This window comes from Meles meles, chromosome 7, assembly GCF_922984935.1.
Source record: "Meles meles chromosome 7, mMelMel3.1 paternal haplotype, whole genome shotgun sequence".
Lineage (NCBI taxonomy): Eukaryota > Metazoa > Chordata > Mammalia > Carnivora > Mustelidae > Meles > Meles meles.
In genome coordinates, this window is record NC_060072.1 from 110,194,317 (window position 1) to 110,212,906 (window position 18,590).

The 18,590-nt window shown below is 35.2% G+C and overlaps 1 protein-coding gene across 11 annotated transcripts in view; it reads left to right on the forward strand.

Annotated features, from left to right (window-relative positions):
* Positions 1-18,590, forward strand: part of ERC1 (ELKS/RAB6-interacting/CAST family member 1) — a 547,045-nt gene that overhangs the window by 285,200 nt on the left and 243,255 nt on the right. For all 11 annotated transcript variants that reach the window (XM_046012301.1, XM_046012300.1, XM_046012305.1 and 8 more), the window contains one exon: positions 5,841-6,001. In XM_046012301.1, the coding sequence (XP_045868257.1) occupies positions 5,841-6,001 (161 nt within the window). The remainder of the gene's footprint in view (positions 1-5,840; positions 6,002-18,590) is intronic.

An 18,590-nucleotide genomic window follows, 5' to 3' on the forward strand; every position in this document is an offset into this window, starting at 1 on the left:
TCCCGGGGTCCTGGGATCGAGCCCTACATCGGGCTCTCTGCTCAGCAGCGAGCCTGCTTCCCTCTGTCTCTCTCTGCCTGCCTCTCTGTCTACTTGTGATCTCTCTCTGTCAAATAACTAAATAAAATCTTTAAAAAAAGAGAGAGAGAGAGAGATAACAATCCTTTAAAAACAAACAAACAAACAAAAAAAGTCTGACTCTTGATCTCAGCTCAAGTCTTGATCTCAGGGTCATGAGTTTAAGCCCCACACTGGGCTCTATGCTGGGCATGGAGCCTACTTTAAAAAAAAAAAAAAAGGTATTTTTGATCATACAAAAATATCATAATAAAAGGAACAGTTAAGGGACACGCTTGGAGAAGAAATTTGCTAAGCGTTTAATAGATGAAATGTTGGTCTCTAGAATATATGTTTATGGGTATGTTTAAAATTCCTCCAAAATCAACAAGAATAAGAGAAGCCAGTGGAGGTGGAAAGCAAAGATTTCAGCTTCAAGGAAAAGCAGCACAAATGGTCCCTAAACAAATGAAACTTGTTTAGTCTTAACTGATGATTATTGAAGTGGTAAAGAACTTGAAAAATATGTATTGAGAATTTTATAAAGAGGAAATCAGATTGTTTCTGAACCCATATCTGATCAATGTTACTGCTATAAGTATCTCTTCATTTGATATAAGTCTCTTCATTTGATACAACATGAAGTACACACCTTTATTTGTGAAGTACTGTTAAAAAGACAAGCCACATCTCAGTCTAATGAAGACTTTAGGTATAACTGTCATTTTATAGGAAGCATGAAGATAAGAGGAGCAGTGTAAATTGTACCATTAAAAAAAAATAATCCACAGAATCCAAAATGTGGGGCATTGTATTGGAAACATGTCTCAAATTTGTTTATTTCTCAACTCAGTTCTTTTCCATTGATCTCTTTTTCTATCCTTATGCCAACACTACCTTGAAGTTTTATAGTTAAGTTTTGAAGTCAAGAAGTATGAAATTTTCAACTTTATTATTTTCTTTCAGAATAACTTTTCTTATTCTGGCTCCCTCATTTTAATATCAATTTTAGGACTAGCTTGTCAATTTCTGCAAAAAAAGACAGCTAGCATCTTTGTATGGATTACATTGAATCTGTGGATCACTCTGGGTGTATAGTCAACTTAAATACCTAAGATCTGTGAACATGATATTTTGCCATTTATTTAAATTTTCTTTAATTTCTTTCAATAATCTTATAATTTTCAGTATATGTATTATGCATTTTAAGTGAAATTTATGCCTAGCTATTTCCTTCTTTTTGATGCTATTTTAAGTGTAATTGTTTTAAATTTCATTTTTGAATGTTTATTGCTTGTGTATGGATACATACACACAGTTGATTTTGTATATGAATCTTATATTCTGCAACCTTTGTATACTTACTGATTATATATATATGTGTGTATATATATATAAACATATGTATATATATATATATATTTTTTTTTTTTTAGTAGATTCTTGGTGTTCGTCACTATATAAGATCATGTCATTTTCAACCAGAGAAAGTTTTGTCTTCCTTTTCAGTGTGGGTGCCTTTTAATTTTCTGTGTATTCTTGTTTTTAAAAAAAAGATTTTATTCATTTGACAGAGAGAGATCACGAGTAGGCAGAGAGGCAGGCAGAGAGAGAGAGGGAAGCAGGCTCCCTTCTGAGCAGAGAGCCCGATGTGGGGCTCGATCCCAGGACCCCAGGATCATGACCTGAGCCGAAGACAGAGGCTTAACCCACTGAGCCACCCAGGCGCCCTTCTGTGTATTCTAATTTTGGCTATCACTTCTAGTACAGTATTAAATAGACATGGCGAGAAAGGACATTCTAGTCTTGTTCTTGGTGCTGGTCCTAGAGGGAAAGCATTCTGTTGTTAAAGTTTATATTAGCTGTGAGTTTTTCATTAATGCCCTTCATCAGGTAGAGAAAGTTTTTCTTTTTCTCTATCTTCTTGACTGTTTCTATAATGAAAAATTGTTGGAATAGTTAAATGCTCTTCTACATCTACTTAGATGATCATGTAGGTTTTTTGGCTTGTATTCTACCGATATGGTTTATTACAGATGTAATAATAATTTTATGTGTTAAACCAACCTTGAATTCTTAGGATTAATCTCAATTTTTATATCTTCCTAGGTTTGATTTTCTTTTTTTTTTTCTCTGTATTCAGAAGGAATATTCCTGTGTAATTTCTTTTTTTTTTCCTTTTCATATATTTTTCTGGTTTTGTTGTCAGGGTTTCTGCATCATAATTCCTGTTTGCCATGATTCCCATTTCTCTTGCTTTTTGGCATAAGTTGTGCAAAGTTCATCTTTTGTACATTTCTTCCCCCAAATCTGGAATCAGCTGTGTTTTTAAGGAGCCTGTTCAGTTAGGTGGAAAACTATAATCTGGGTGTTGTAGTGCTCAAAGTTGTTGGCTCTCACTGCTTTTAACTCCTAGGTAGTAAGTATGTAGGTTTATCTTTTCCTTTTGGTTCTAGAATATATAAAGTGTAGGCTCTTTTTTATGTATGTGAAAAAACATAAAGTTGGATGAAATAAGGAAGTCAGAAGATTGAATTATAAATGTTCATAAACTGATAGAATGAACCAGTGATTTATTTTGGAATATATATATCAAAGACAAAAACAAAGAAATGGAAGGGATTAAGTAACAAATTTAGAATGGTGATGACCTATCATGGGGGACTTTGGGCATACAGTTGGATAGATGCACCTACAAAGCTTGTGGATAGTGAGTTTATAGATGTGTGTGTTGTTCTTGGTTCTGGAATATATGTGTTCCTTCTTTATATACATATATTTCACATTGGTTATTTATGAAACTTAAAGGTATTTATGCACAAAGCATTGTGAAATTATCTTTCCTATAATTTGTAAGTAGTCTTTAAATAATTTGTGTTCTTGGGTGCCTGGGTGACTCAGTTGAGCGTCCGGCTCTTGGTTTCGGCTCAGGTCATCATCTCAGGGTTGTGTGATCAAGCTCTGTGTCAGTCTCCATGCTCTGTAGGGAGTCTTCTAGAGATTCTGTTTCTCACTCTTCTCCCTCCCTTTGCCGTCCCCTCTTTTCCCTTCTCTCTAAAAATATGTAAATAATTCTTAAAAAAATAATTTATGACCTTTTGCCAACTGGACCAAAAGTGCCTTCTTACTGTGGCCATTAAAGTTCTTCTTAACTATTTATGATGCTGAGTTAGTTGAATACCCATATTGATAAAAATGAATTTTGACCTTTACACTGTATTTATTCAGTTGCATTTATATTGTAGATCTTAACGTGAAATAAGTTAGAGAAAGACAAATACTGTATGATCTTATTTCTATATGGAATCTAAAACAAAACAAAAGATTCAGACTCATAGAAAAAGAGATCAGTCTTGTTACCAGAGGTAGGGGGTGGGTCAAATAGGACTTGGAAAAAGGTGGTCAAAAAGTATAAACTTCCAGTTAGAAGATAAGTAGTAAGGATGTAATGTACACAGCATGAGGACTGTAACTAACAGTGCTCTATGATATATAGGAATATTATTAGGAGAGCAGATCCTAAGATTTGCCATGAAAAGGAGGAAGTTGGTTTTTTCTTTATTCTTTTTATTGTATTTGTATGACAAGATGGATGTTAGCTGATCATATCGTGGCAATCATTTCACAATATATGTAAATCCAACCATTGTGCTGTAAACCTTAAAATTACACAGTGATGTATGTCAGTTATTTCTCAGTAAAACTGGAAAAAGTCTTTTTTAAAATTGTTTTTATCGAAAGTGCCTTCAATAAATTTTGCTAATTTCACACAGTGGAATTCTATACAGTTAAGAGAATTACAGAACTATAATTATACCCAATAATATGGGTAGATCTCTGAGTGAAGAAAACCTGTACTTAAAATTATATAATACAAAATTCCATCTGTACAAAATTAAATAGGCAAAACTAATGTAATGCTAGAATAAAGGTCAGTCTTAATCTAGGAAGAGGTTTTGAGATGTGTTTCTGGGGGACTGTTAATGTTTTGTTTATTGGTCTGTGTTCTCATTACATAGGTGTGTTCAACTTAAAAAAAATTCTTCAAGTTGCACATTTATCATTTGTGTATTTTTCTGTATTTATGTTGTATTTCCATAAAGCATTTACCAAAAATTTTAGATGCATAAGGGTATATATAAAGTGAGCTTCCTTTATATATAGAAAAAGGAGGAATAAGTTGTTTGTAATACATCTAAGTTATATACGAAACTGATACCATAACTTACTTGGGGTAGTGAAAGGTTGGGAGGGAGATTTTTTAATTTGTTTAAGGTGAGTTCATAAGAGATAGAAATATCCCACACTTTATTAGAGCTTCTATAAATGGTGCTGCCCATTACTGATTTCGTGTTACAAGATTTTGTGTTATAAGAACATATTATATGTCATTATATATCATCTCAATCCAGTTTTAAATAAGATTTTAAATAAATTAAACTTATTAAAATGGGATCATCCTTATTTGCAGTTTTCAAAGGGTGGATAATGATAACATAAAGCTTGTAAATATATGCATACATATCCAAGGAGAGCTGCATGATGATATATATTCTTATAGCAGTGTTCTCACAGCTGTTAGCTAAGAACCTTAACTTGATCACTTCTGAAAAGATAGAGAAAGTAAGATGATTCAGGTGCCAAAACACTAAATGTATCTGTTTATTATCAGTGTTGAGCAGCTGTTGCCAATCAATATGGAAAGTTTGGTTAGGTCTGAGGCGCTAACATCCTGGGGTCTGTTAACAACTCTGATTTGTTATATTGCAGTTTTGTCTCTAAACTGTTCTCAGTTTTAGTATCATACAAATTGATTTTATGTAGAAGTCAGTGAATGGCAAGTCCCCCACCCATCTCTTCCTCTGAAAAGCCTTGCTGTCACTAAAATTATTTCTTGGCAAGCGGCAGCCTGACATAAACTCTTGTGATTGGTGCAGTTGCCTGGTTGATTACCTGGTTCAGGTTGGTTTTGGAATTAATGCATTTTTGCCAACATATATTTTGCTTCAGAATTAAAATGTACATGTTTATTTAAGTAATTCTGATTTGGATGCCACCCAGAGTGAGTGGAAATGACTGATAAAGTATATACTGTGTTCTCTTAGTACCTTGTGCTATAGAGTTCTGTCTTTTCTCCCTCAGGAGTTTTTTCAAGTCTTGTTAAAGCATTCTCTCTCCTCTCTATGTGGTCATGTATTTTTCTTTCTCCTTCCTGCCTTCCTGAGAAAACTCTACTTTAGAGCAAGAAACTGTCTGATTGAATTCCAGCTCTTTTCTCCAAAAGAAATTATTTTTAATGGTGTAAACAGAAAAATCTTTGGATGAATAAAAATGACTTATTTTGTTTATACTGAGTGTTATTACTCAAGTTTATGTCTTTTATTTCTTAAAATCCTTCAAGAGAAATTTACTATGATTTTGTTCCTTATATTTTTTTTATCTGTGTTATATTGTGAATTCCATGGAAATTTGTGGGCCATTTCCAATAAATTCTAACTATGGCAAATTTGACTTCTTGAACTGATGCAGTTGTGTTTATCAAAAAGAAAATGAAGTTCTTTTCGGCATAGCTTATGAAGAATTAGAGTGGAGGAGAGACCAGAGATGCATTTCTTTATTTGGTATATGGTCTGGATATATATGTTTGAACCAGCAACAGTACAGGATTTTTGCTATATCTCTGTGTTTTTAATCTTGTGGACCTGGAAATTGCCCGTTACTTAGCTCCTCTGTCTTTAATTGATTAAAATGCTCAGTTTTTCTCTTTTCCATGCTTACCACAGGTGGAGGAATTACTGATGGCCATGGAGAAAGTGAAGCAAGAACTGGAGTCCATGAAAGCCAAGCTATCCTCTACTCAACAGTCTCTGGCGGAAAAGGAAACTCATTTGACCAATCTTCGGGCAGAAAGAAGGAAACACTTAGAGGAAGTTCTGGAGATGAAGTAAGTGTTTATAACTTATTTTTCAGGCATGTGCTTAGTAGAAAATCTTTTTCTCATTGCTTTCATCATCGGGCCCAATTTATTACCGCTAACACATTAGCTTAATTTTAATGCAGACTTGTATTTCTCACTCCCTAGAATAAATTTGAAACAAATTCTGGTCAAATAGAATTATTTTTCCCTCTTCACTGAATTTTAAAGTCCTCTAGAGAGAGAGAGAGAGAAAGAGAGTGTGTGTGTAGGTGTGTGTGTATAACCATATCCAGTTGCATCTCTGGAATTTGTAAAATCTTATGGAAAGTTTAGGCATATTGCTGAGCTTCCTGAGGAATATGACTGTTGGTCATGAGGTCCTATGATAGCCAGGCACTTTTTAAAAACATTTTTTATTATAAACACTTCCAAAGGTATGCAAAAGTAGAGAGAATAATATAATGAGTCTCTACATAAATATCCCCCATGTTTTCCCCTGTCATTTTCCTACTAGTCCCACATCTTGTGGCTTCCTGAGATAATTTGTTGTGAGGCATGTGCACGTCTGCTAGTCCATAACAGATGCTCCTTTTTCTTCATTGTGGCACCATGCCCAACCCTCAACCCTGCAGAATTGCCCTGCTTCCAGGATTTATAAAGACAGATTTATCCTGGGACAGCTTAGCAACCTTCTTTACCTCAGCAGTTATCTATATTTTTGTTGTCTTTTCTTCTGTTTCAGAAAAGATGCTCTCTCTCCATCATAAGGCTAGCTTCTGATCTCTATCACAGGTTTTAAGCACACGTCCCCTTCTCTGTGGTCTTCATCTGTTAGTCTTCTCTCACATAATCTGTGCTCACTTTCTATTAGTTTCTTCTTCTCTGCGTAAAACTGAGTCTTTCTGACCTACAATAAATAGACTTCTCAGCTCAGCAAGTACTTTGGGTTAATATCACCTCTTCTTTTTTGCTGCTTGGAACTATCAATAAATGATGAGTACCCAAATTACAGAGCAGACGAGCATCTTGCCATGAGAGTTTTCATGACACATGTGGTATCCTGACAGCAGCCTAAGAGTTGAGAAAGCAGTTAGTTGTTGGGGTGTCACCTGCATGTAGGATAGGTTATTAGGCCACAGTGTAAGGTCAAGAGATTCTAATCTTTCAGAAAAGCATTACAGGTGATCTACTTTTAGAAGTGATGAGTACTTGAAGCCACAAATAAATTTGTATGCTGGGAGAATAGGGGGAGTATTCTGAGTATCATCAAGAGGATAAAATTTGTTAATATGCTGCAGTTAGTGTAAGACAAGTTTTTTGTCACTGGTGGTTGAAACTGAAAGCTTGGTGTTTTGGAGATGGAGTAGTAGAGGTAACTTTTGAATAATAAAGCATGAAATTATTTGAATGGAAGAGGTCTGGGAACCATTCCTAAAACATGGTAGGGGATAGAGTTGAGAAGCAAATTAAATCACAGCATAAAAGATTTAAGATGAAAGAAGGATGGATATAATGTTGTGGAAAACAGAGTATCTCATGATGTTCTGAAGCAGAAATGGGCCTCACTAAAGTATCAGTAGGGTAGTGTTGTTTTTTTTTTGCTCCATGCACCAATATCTTGATTTTTAGCTGTCAGATCTTTCCTACTAAGTACAGATACCTGCTTATAGCAAAATCGTGGTGTATTTATTTGTATGGGAATTTTCTTTTATCATTAGGACTTTGAAAAGATATGAAAGAAGTTTTAAAGGAATGCTTGACTTCAAGTCATGAAAAGGGAGTGGTATGTAATTTTATTTTCTTTTTTGGTACCACAGTGCACACTCTGTTGTGGACTTCCCTTTCCAAACCAGGTCTGAGATTACATTTCTGAAAACTATTATGATTAGCAAAACTATTCTTGGTAACATCAAGCACTCACACAATAAGCCATGGGATAAACGATTAAAGTATGTAGAGAAATCTTTAAGTAGTCTAGAAATTTAGTAAAACAAACATTAAATGAAAGTTCTAGAAATAAAGTGCTAAAATCTGGCTCTGATGGACTACCTATCTCTTAAATCACCTTCTTCAGTTGCCGAGAGTATATTCTGTGGCATCATGACGCTCTTAGATTTTTCATTAATTTGTGTCGTGCAGATTTACCAACATAAAGGTTTTGTTGTTGTTGTTGTTTTATGTTATGGTCTGTGGTTTATTTTTTTTATTATGTTCAGTTAGCCAACATATAGTACATCATTAGTTTTTGATGTGGTGTTCCCAGCATAAAGTTTTAAAAGTAGTCATTGCTTTAATTTCCACTTAAATTTCTCCTTGTCTTTCAGTTTCATATCTTAGTAAAATAGTGGTCTAATACTTTCCTTTTAATAAGTTATCTCGGACTTTAGATATAGTCCTCTATCCACATATTCTCTTGGGAGTGTGGTGGTTCTTTAACTGGCCCACTCTGTTTGCATTGCCCTGTAGGCCAGGCCGCATAGTACTACCAAGTCTAGAAAGCAGCTAGTATTCTGTTCTTTCCTCTTAGAACAGTGAATTGAATTCCCTCTTTTTTTTTATTATTTATTTATTTGACACAGAGAGAGAGAGAGAGAGATCACAAGCAGGCAGAGAGGCAGGCAGAGAGAGGAGGAAGCAGGCTTCCCACTGAGCAGAGAGCCCGATGCGGGGCTCGATCCCAGGACCCTGGGACCATGACCTGAGCCGAAGGCAGAGGCTTTAACCCACTGAGCCACCCAGGCACCCCTCCCTGTTTTTTTTTTTTTTAATGTAGATTTCCAGTGTATGGCCCACAAATAAAAATTAATGCTTCATAAAACCTCCGTTGAAAACTGTTACCTAAGTGTAATTATATACAAAACTCTATGAATGACATATTGTAGGTTCTAATACAGCGAGCTTTTGATTCCTTTTCTCTGTGAAGCTGAGCATGAGAATAGCCTTTCTTCTATATTTTGGACTCCTTTCTATATGTTGAGCAAGTTCTTCTAATCACCTGTCCTCAGTTGGGGGTGTTTCAGTTCCTACAACTTTGCTCCGAATTTACTTCATTCTTTTGATAGTTTATAAGGAGTTTACTCCTTCCAACTAGTTCTACATGATCTCTGTCTCTAATTATTTACAGCAGCTAGTAAGAACATACTTCATGGAATGAAAGAGCCTGAATCTGAACTTACCAGTTCTATGACTTAAGCAAGTTCTTTAACCTCTCTCTGCCTCAGTCTGCTCATTTTTAGAATAGCGATAATAATTGTTCCTGCTTCATAGAATTTTCATGACATTTTTTCATTGTTTCATGGCAGGACCCACCATATTTTAAATGTTCACATTGCTTAATTATGGATAATTGAATAAGTAAAAGGAGTTGTTCATTATAACCTGAGAACTTGAAATGTAGAAGAAACATGAGAGGAATGGCAGTGTGCAAGAGACTGAGATATGTATATGTGTCAGTCGGAATCTAGAATAAGAAAAGTCTCTCCTGAGGAAAAGGCAGAGCTGACCTATATATCTAAAAATATAAAAAAATTGTTTAAAGATTTTGTTTATGTATTTGGCACACAGAGAGAGAGAGAGAGTGCGCACAAATAGGCAGAGGGCAGGCAGAGGGAGAGGGAGAAGCAGGCTCTCCACTGAGCAGGGAGCCCGATGTGGGGCTCGATCCCCGGACCCTGGAATCATGACCTGAGCCAAAGGAAGTTGCTTAACCGACTGAGCCACCCAGGCGCCTCTAAAAATATAGAAATTTTTTTAGCAAAGCACAGGAATAGTCTAGTTTTCTGCAGTAATCCTGACCATGTCAGACCAAAAGGAATGACCTAATCATTCTTCTCTAACCCTAGCATTTATTATTGTAATTTCTGAGCATCTTTTACAAACACATGGTGGCCCTCAGTTTGAAGACATGTGAAACTGCTCACTTAGTAGCCTACTGGTGAGCCAGTAGAAACATTTGTGTTGGTTCACCATTCACCAGCCTTGAAGGAACATTTTTATTGGCAGATCTCATGTTGGTTCTTCTTTTCCTTATGCCATGGTTTTGTTAGCCATTATTTTTTTTATTCCACTTTTATATTAGTCTCTTTCCCTAAGAAAGAGAGGATGAATTGGAGAAGGGGACAAAATAATAAAATAACAATTATAATAACCATAATAAATTTTAAGTATCAGCTCAGGTCATGAGTTTGAGTAGTACGATTTCTAGATGAGAGCTGGTTCATTCTCCACTGCCTTGCATTCACAGTCCTACTGCCACCTCACCCTATGTTGGCACTATGAATAAAAAGACTCATTTTTCATGTTTAATAAAAATTTTTATGAAACTATGAATTTGACTACCCTGAGAACAGGTTTGTTTGGGAGAAGTGGTAGAAGAGCCCTTTTGTTTCTTTGAGATTCCAGAGCCATTTGATAAGTAGCATTCCATTAGTAAAGTTGGCAGAGAAATTCAAACCTCTGTGGGCTAAATTATATACTCTTGAGATGCCTTTGGCTAAAGAAAGCTCTTAACTTCCCACGACAGAAAGTAAATTTTCATATGTACCTAGGAAGAGTCCTATAATATAATCTAAATTCTGACATTTAAAGTATACTTTAAGAGAAAGAAATAGAATATGTTTAGAATTAAGAAAGTTATTGAAAATGCTTACTTGAAAAACTTCACACTATTTGGGGATAGTATAAGTTAGGTGTCAATCTATTACACTTGAATAATTAAAATGAGTCTTTTTTTTTTTTAAGATTTTATTTATTTATTTGACAGAGACATAGAGAGGGAACACAAGCAGGGGGAGTGGGAGAGGGAGAAGCAGGCTTCCTGCTGAGCAGGGAGGCCCAATAGGGGCTTGATCCCAGGATCCTGGGTTCATGACCTGAGCTGAAGGCAGATGCTTAATGACTGAGCCAACCAGGCGCCCCAAGTCTGTATTTTTTTTAAAGATGTATTTATTTGAGAGAGAGAAAACAAGAGAGAGCAATAGAGAGAGAGAGAGACCACGAATGGGGGGGAGGGGCAAAAAGAGAGGGGAAGGCAAACTCCCTACTAAGCAGCCCCCTCCAAATGCTGGGTTGGATCCCAGAGTACTGGGATCACAACTCAAGCCGAAGGCAGACCCTTAAGGCAGACCAAGCCACCACGTGCCTGAGAGTTTGTATTTTAAATTATTTTATCTTCTGATATCCTGTATTTCATTTTCAAATTTATTGTAATATTGCTGACATTAAAGAAAAGAAATCCCAATTGGGCCTTTATGACAGCCTTCTAAATTAACCACAAAATTGAAAAGTCATGCAAATGTATCATAGGAACAGTTATACCCTAGTAACAAATTGAAGTGTTTTCTAAGTAACATTAGAACATGTATACTTTTTGCAAAGCCACATTTATTTATACCTCTATCACATACCTTTATTGGAGGCAGTAAACATATGATAAAGGACTTGTAGTGAAGCTGGAAGCATTTTTCACATTGACTTGAAATATTGAAGTTTAAATATTCTGTAGGAAATCACATAAATTAATATAAGAATTTCCTATACTTAAAAAAAAACAAAGTATGCTGAATAGCATAACTATTAACAAGAGACAGAGCTTTGACTGGTCCTTGTTAAAATGATAAAGCAGAGTTTGTGTCTATAATCAACTATCCCTTGGGACTTTGGGTCTTTCTCTCTAGTCTTAATTCCTTAATTCTGCCCCCTTTTTTTCTACCCTTATCTCCAGCTCACTTATGTATCCACCTTATAGGATATGTAATCTTAACTGTTCTTTGCATCTTTCCTCATTAGACTAATAGTTTACTTGAGGCTCTTAGTTATTATAGAACAGTGGAAGAAATGGCTTTATTAATATAATAATTGTTAGAATTTTCTACCTCTTTTTGCTCCTAAACTTTGACCATGATGCTCAGCTTTTCACAATATAGGCATGTGTATTATAAATGTTTTTCTCAAATCTTTTTATTTTCTTGTGACCTGAATTGGAATGAATTACCAATAACCCCAAATATCCCATGCATTTCTCTTCCCTAAACCTTAATCCATCTTTTAGCCATTTAAAGCCACATATAACTTCCAAATAGAAGAAACCATATTCTTCAGAAAAAAGAAAAAAATCATGCTTCTTAATCATCTTTTCATGTAAAGAGCCTCAGATGGCTGGAATAATCTCTAAGTAACAAGTAAAGCATTGAGCTTTTTAGATAAAGACCCCCAAAGTACCTTTCTTTTTCATTCTTAACAGTACTTTCTCTGCCCCATCAATATATATGGTTTGTGTGTAAGAATGTCCTTGTGTGTGCAAGGATGAAATTAAGAATATAAGTCATCTTCTTTCTCCCAAAGGTGAAAGGAGTATGATTTATTATCCTACTTCTTTTCATTTTCTCCTCTGCTGGAGGTGTGGGGTCAATCCTGGTCCCTTCTGTTAAATATAAATGCATCAGTTAAAGGACTAACTATTGCAGGTAGGTAAGCCTTAACCTAATTGCAATACCCATTTTGAGAAAATCTGTTGTGTAATATACCAGTATGAAAACTTTTTTGGTTTGAGAGTTAAAAACAAAACAAACTTTTCCTTTCATGACCTTTCTTTAGTGTGCCCTCAGAAGGTGCTTTACCTACCTAGGTAAGTACTCATTCTGTAAATGGGTAAAACTTCTGTTGGGCTTTGCATGTAGATGGTAGTAATCCATCCATTTAATCATAAGTTTTTCCTTTCAGAAGTTCCAGTTATGAGTGTTACAAACATCAAAGATACTCCCCGCAACAAAGAGTGTGTTTACATTTAAGCCAGTTTGCTTATATATAAAACAGGTATAATAATATTTAGACCCACCTCATGCTGTTGTTGTGAGGATCAAATCAGGTAAAGTTATGGAAACATTTTAAAATTAGTGAAGCTGAATATTTACAAAGCAAGATATTCAGAATTGAAGATCCAATTTGCCTGTAACTTCTTAGGGCTGCAGTTTTCTTGTTCTGAAATGAAAGGGTTTCTTAAATCTCTAAGATCCCTATCATTTAACAGTTATATGTATAGTTCTTTAAGTGACCATTTGAAGTCCCTTGATTCTATAGTTGTAAATGCTCTGAGTAAATCTGGGAAGTAACTTAAATATAAACGGTATACTGGGGGTGCCTGGGTGGCTCAGTGGGTTGAGGCCTCTGCCTTCGGCTCGGGTCATGGTCCCAGGGTCCTGGGATCGAGCCCCGCGTCAGGCTCTCTGCTCGGCGGGGGGCCTGCTTCCCCCTCTCTCTCTACCTGCCTGCCTCTCTGCCTACCTGTGATCTCTGTCTGTCAAATAAATAAATATCTTAAAAAAAACAAAACAAAAAAAAAAACGGTATACTGAAAAGAGGTTAGGGGTCAGATGTCCATGAATTCTTAACCTAGAACTAGGCTGCATATTCTTTGAATGAGACTACCCAGGGTTTACCAGAGATTAACTACTACAGGGATGAAAAGTGGAATTGTGATACTGAAGGTGGAGAAGGGCTGGGGAATTTGGAGTTCTAATCCAGTCCAGAATGGCAAAATGCTTGTTAAAACATCTGGCATCTTGCTGAAGTAACAGGAAGCTGGGGGGGGGCGGGGGGGTTTTTTGTTTTGTTTTTTTATTAATTATTTTTATTAACATATAATGTGTTATTTGCTCTAGGAGTGTCAGGCTTACATACTTCACAGCACTCACCATATCACATACCCTCCCTAATGTCCATAACCCAACCACCCTCTCCACCGCCCCCCCCCAGCAACCCTCAGTTTGTTTTGTAAGATTAAGAGTCTCTTATGGTTTGTCTCAAGAATAGGGAACATGAACTCTAATAAAGCCTACTGTAGACCCAGACCAACAAAACTTAAAGTTCTAAGAAAGTCTGTAGGGAAGATTGAATTTGGAAGATGAATCTTACCAAGATAGAGAGGTCTGGGAAATACCCTGTGCTTTTAGCAGATTAGCCTAACAAAGGATAAATATAAGCCTACAAAAGTATAATGAAGTCACCTGTTAACTAAATTACCTACTAGAATAAAAAGTATTGCCCTTCAGAGGAACATAACAAAATCCAGAGTCTTTATAGTATATCAACTACAGTATTCTATATTGGGTTTTAAAATTTGCCAGACATGCAAAGAAACAATAACATATGCCCCATAATGAAGAAAAACGTGCAGTAGAAATCGGCTCCAAGAAGTCCTATGTATCATATTTAGCAGAAAAAAGACTCTAAAGTCACCTGATAAATATGCCTCAGGGACTTAAAAGGAAAATGATCATATAGGAAATCTTAGCCAAATAAGGAAACTATTAAGAAATGGAAATTTGGGAACTGAAATTTTAATGAAAAGCTCACTGAATTGTTTTAATAACAGATTAGAGCTGTCAAAAGAAAGAGTCTATAAATTTTATTTTTTTTTATTTTTTATTTTTTTTAAAGATTTTATTTATTTATTTGACAGAGAGAGATCAAAAGTAGGCAGAGAGGCAAGCAGAGAGAGTGAGAGGGAAGCAGGCTCCCCGCCGAGCAGAGAGCCCGATGCGGGACTCGATCCCAGGACCCTGAGATCATGACCCGAGCCGAAGGCAGTGGCCTAAACCACTGAGCCACCCAGGCGCCCCGAGTCTATAAATTTTAAATGAAATCAATTGATATCCAGTTTGAAGAGCAGGGAGAATGAGGGGTATTACAAAATGAATGGAGCCTTAGTGCTATGTTGAGTAATGGCTAATAGTAGACTAACATACAGGTAACTAGGACACAAAACAATTAAAAGAGTAAGACAGGAGCAGAAAAAAAAATTTTAAACAATAACTGAAATATTTCTCTAATTTGAATACATAGATTTAAATACATAGATTAAATACATAAATTTAAAGAGGTCTATAGGAAATGTAATTTTTTTGTAAACATAAAATTGCTCTTAAAATATCTTAAACAAAACAAAACACATGTATTTACAGACCCCAGAAACTTTGTGAAACCTAGTAGGATAAATACAAAGAAAACCACATCTATTGACATTGTAATTCAATTGCTGGAAACAAAACATGGGGAGAAAAACAAAAGCAACAAGAGGAAAAAAGACACTACATAAAAGGAAAATATGGTAGCTGAGTTCTTATTAAAAACATTGGAAATCAGAAAAAAATGGAACTTCTTTTAAAGTACGGGGAAAAAATTGTTAGACTAGAATTCTATGGCCAAATAAAAGACTATTAAAAAAACTATTGTTAAATATGGACATTTTCAACTAAACATGAAAAGGCTTCGTTTCTAGAAAAACTGCTCTATAAGAAATGTGAATGGATGTTCTTCTAGCTGAGAGGAAATGAAACCAGATGGGAGCATGAATTTATAGGAGAGAATAAAGAGCATCAGACCTGGCAAATTAGTTGACGTATATAGAAGACTTGTTTTTTTCTTCACATAGTCTTCTTAAAAGACAACTGACTATTTGAAGCAAAAATAACAGCATTGTTTGGTGGAGTTTATAATGTATATAAAAGTGAATATGCCAAAACTAGCACAAGAGGTGGGGGTGTAACTCTATATTGTGTTAAGGTTGTTACCTTTGTGAAATAGAAAGTAGGAAGAATCAGGAAGTTTTATAATTTCTAATCTTAACAGACTGTGGTAAATTATTGTCAGCTATAGAGCAGCTTCAAAAAGTTAATCAGAAAAACAAAAATAGAAAACAACCCCCCCCCAAAATCCAGTAGAGGAAATAAAATATAGTACTAAAAATTGTTTCAATTATTCAGAAAAAAAAGAACAGGAAAAGGAACAATAGAGGAACAAAGAATGGAAGGGATAAGTGGATGACAGATAGAAATTCAGCATATCAGTACTTACATCGAAATCTAAGACACTCCAATTAAAGGACAGAGATTATCAGAATGGATTTTTGAAAGAAGCAATGTTGTCTATAACACACAGACTATAATAAACAAAAATCCATTTAAATTAATGAATGGAAAAAGATGGCCTTTGTAAACAGTAATCATAAGAAACCTGGTATGGCTATATTAATATCAGATGAAAGAGACTTCCAAAGAGTCTTTCTGAATCAAGGATGTATCATAACGATAGAGGAGACAATTCATCAGAAAGATATAACAGTTCTTTGTAATGTAAGTACCCAAAAACAGAGTTTCAAAATTCCTAAAGGGCAAACTGGACGAACTAAAGGGGAAAACAGACAAATCAGTAGTCATCAGTCATCACTGAAGATTATAACCCCTGTTTCTCAGGATTTGATAGAATAAGTGACCAAAAAAAACAAGCAATAAAAATATAGAATATTTAAGACTATCAACTTGACCTATTTGATATTTATAGAATAGTACACCTGAAACCAAAGGATTATATGTATTGTTTTCTGAATACATGTGGAATGTTCACCAATGTAGACCATATGTTGGGCCACAAAAATAAATCTTAACTTCGTAAGACTAAATACATCATAATTGTTCTCTGACCACAGTGAAATTAAGTTAGAAGTTATTAAGATATCTGGAAAAGCCCCCAAATGTTTAGAAATTAAATAATACAGTTCTAAATACCATGGCTCAGAGAAGTCATAAGGAATATGAGAAGTCATTTTGAACTGAATGAAAATGAAATTATTAAATTTTGTGTGACACATTCAACTAGTGCTTATACCTTTGAATGTCTGTATTGGAAAAGAAGAAAGCTTAATTCAGTTATCTGAATTCTACACTATGAAACTAGAGAAAGAAAAAGCAAAGTAAACCAAAGTAAATAGAAAGAAGGAAAAAATAAAGATAAGAGCAAAAATCAGGGAAATAGAAAACAGCATGGAAAATTCACAGAGTCAACCAGGGTTTGTCAGAGAATTAATAAAATGAATCAGCTCCCTGGCAGGACTGACCCAAGGAGGAAGGAAGACATGTGAACTAACATTTTTGGAATGAAAGAGGAGAAAAGGGTGTAAAACTCAAGATTCTAAGGGCATCTGAAAAGATAATAAGAATATTTTGAATAAGTTTATACTAATAAATTTGATAACTTAGATATAATAGATAAATTCCTTTAAAAATACAGTTCATTTAAACTGGCTCAAAATCAGGAATATAAAATTGACCAGCCTATATCTATTAAAGATACTGAATTTATAATCAAAAACATTTCCACAAAGGAAACTCCACATCCAGATGGCTTCACTGGTGAATTATACTAAACACTGAAGTAAGAAATAATAACAATCTTGCAGACACTCTTTCAGAAAAAAGAGAAGGAAATACTTAATTCATCTTAGGAGGCCAGAATTAGCCCCACACCTAAATCTGGCAAAGACATACAAAAGGAGAATTTTACAGGTCAATCTACCTCATAAACATTGGCATAAAAGTCCCCAACAGAGTCTTAGCAAATTGAATCTAACATAAGGAGAAAGCTAATGTATTAACAACCAAGTGAGGCTTGTTTCTGGAATGTAAGATTTGTTCAATATTTGAAAATAAATTAAGTTTACAACATTAAGAGAATAAAAAATGATACAACTATCAGTACATTGAGGAAAACCTTTTGACAAAAGGTAACATCCATTCATGTTAAAAACTCTTAGCTGACTAGGATAGAAAAGAGTTTCCTCAGCTGAGTGAAGGGCTCATGTGACAGACTGACAGCAGATTGTCCCGCCTAATGATGCAAATTGAATACTTGCCCTCTGAGATTGCAGAGGACATAGAGATGTCCACTCTTAACCTCTCTGTTCTTAATTATATTGGAGATCCTAGTTATGTAGTATGTCAAGAAAAGATTAAAATTCCGAAGGAAGTAGTACAGTTTTCTTTATACACAGACAACATGATTGTCTAAGCAGAGCAATATATGAAAATCAGTTGTATTTCTATACACTAGCAGCAAGCAAATGGAAACTGATATTTTAGAAAATATTATTTACAATTGCCACTTCCTGACAGTGCACGGGAGAAGAATTAGGCACGCACGAGTCAGCTGCCAGAGAAAGGGAGTGGGGATCAACAATAGAAAAGACTTGCTGGGAACAACTCCTTAGTCTCATATTTATTGGAAAGTAGGTAACTAATAACAAGGAAGCTGGAGTAGGTTACACGTTGACCATGAGTCTTGTAGATAAGAAGAAGGGCAAAATCTATCTGGTCAAGCAATATAAAGTTTATAGTTGAGCAAGCACATTTAAAGGGATCATCTAATTAGCCACAGGTGGTCTCTGGAGTAGGGGATAACAGAAAAAAGAAGCAGGCGGGTTCCCAGCTGCTCAGCTTCAAGGATGTATACCGTCCTCCCCCGAGAGGCCTGTTGCCAGTACATGTTTTTCTTAAGGCTATATCTAAGCATGCTTGGTGGCTAGTATAATTTCTCATGGTTTATATTTTAAGCAGTATGTTGTTCTGAGGGACAGTTACAACAATAGCATCAAAATGCATAAAGTATTTCAGAATAAACAACAAAAAATATATAAGATCTCTACATGGAAAACTACAGAACATTACTGAGAAAATTTTTTAAAACATCCAAATAGAGGTATATGTAGTTAATGGTTTGGATAAGGAAACTTTGAGATGCCATTTCCCCCAAACTGATTTATATTTATACCTCAGTCACAGCCAGA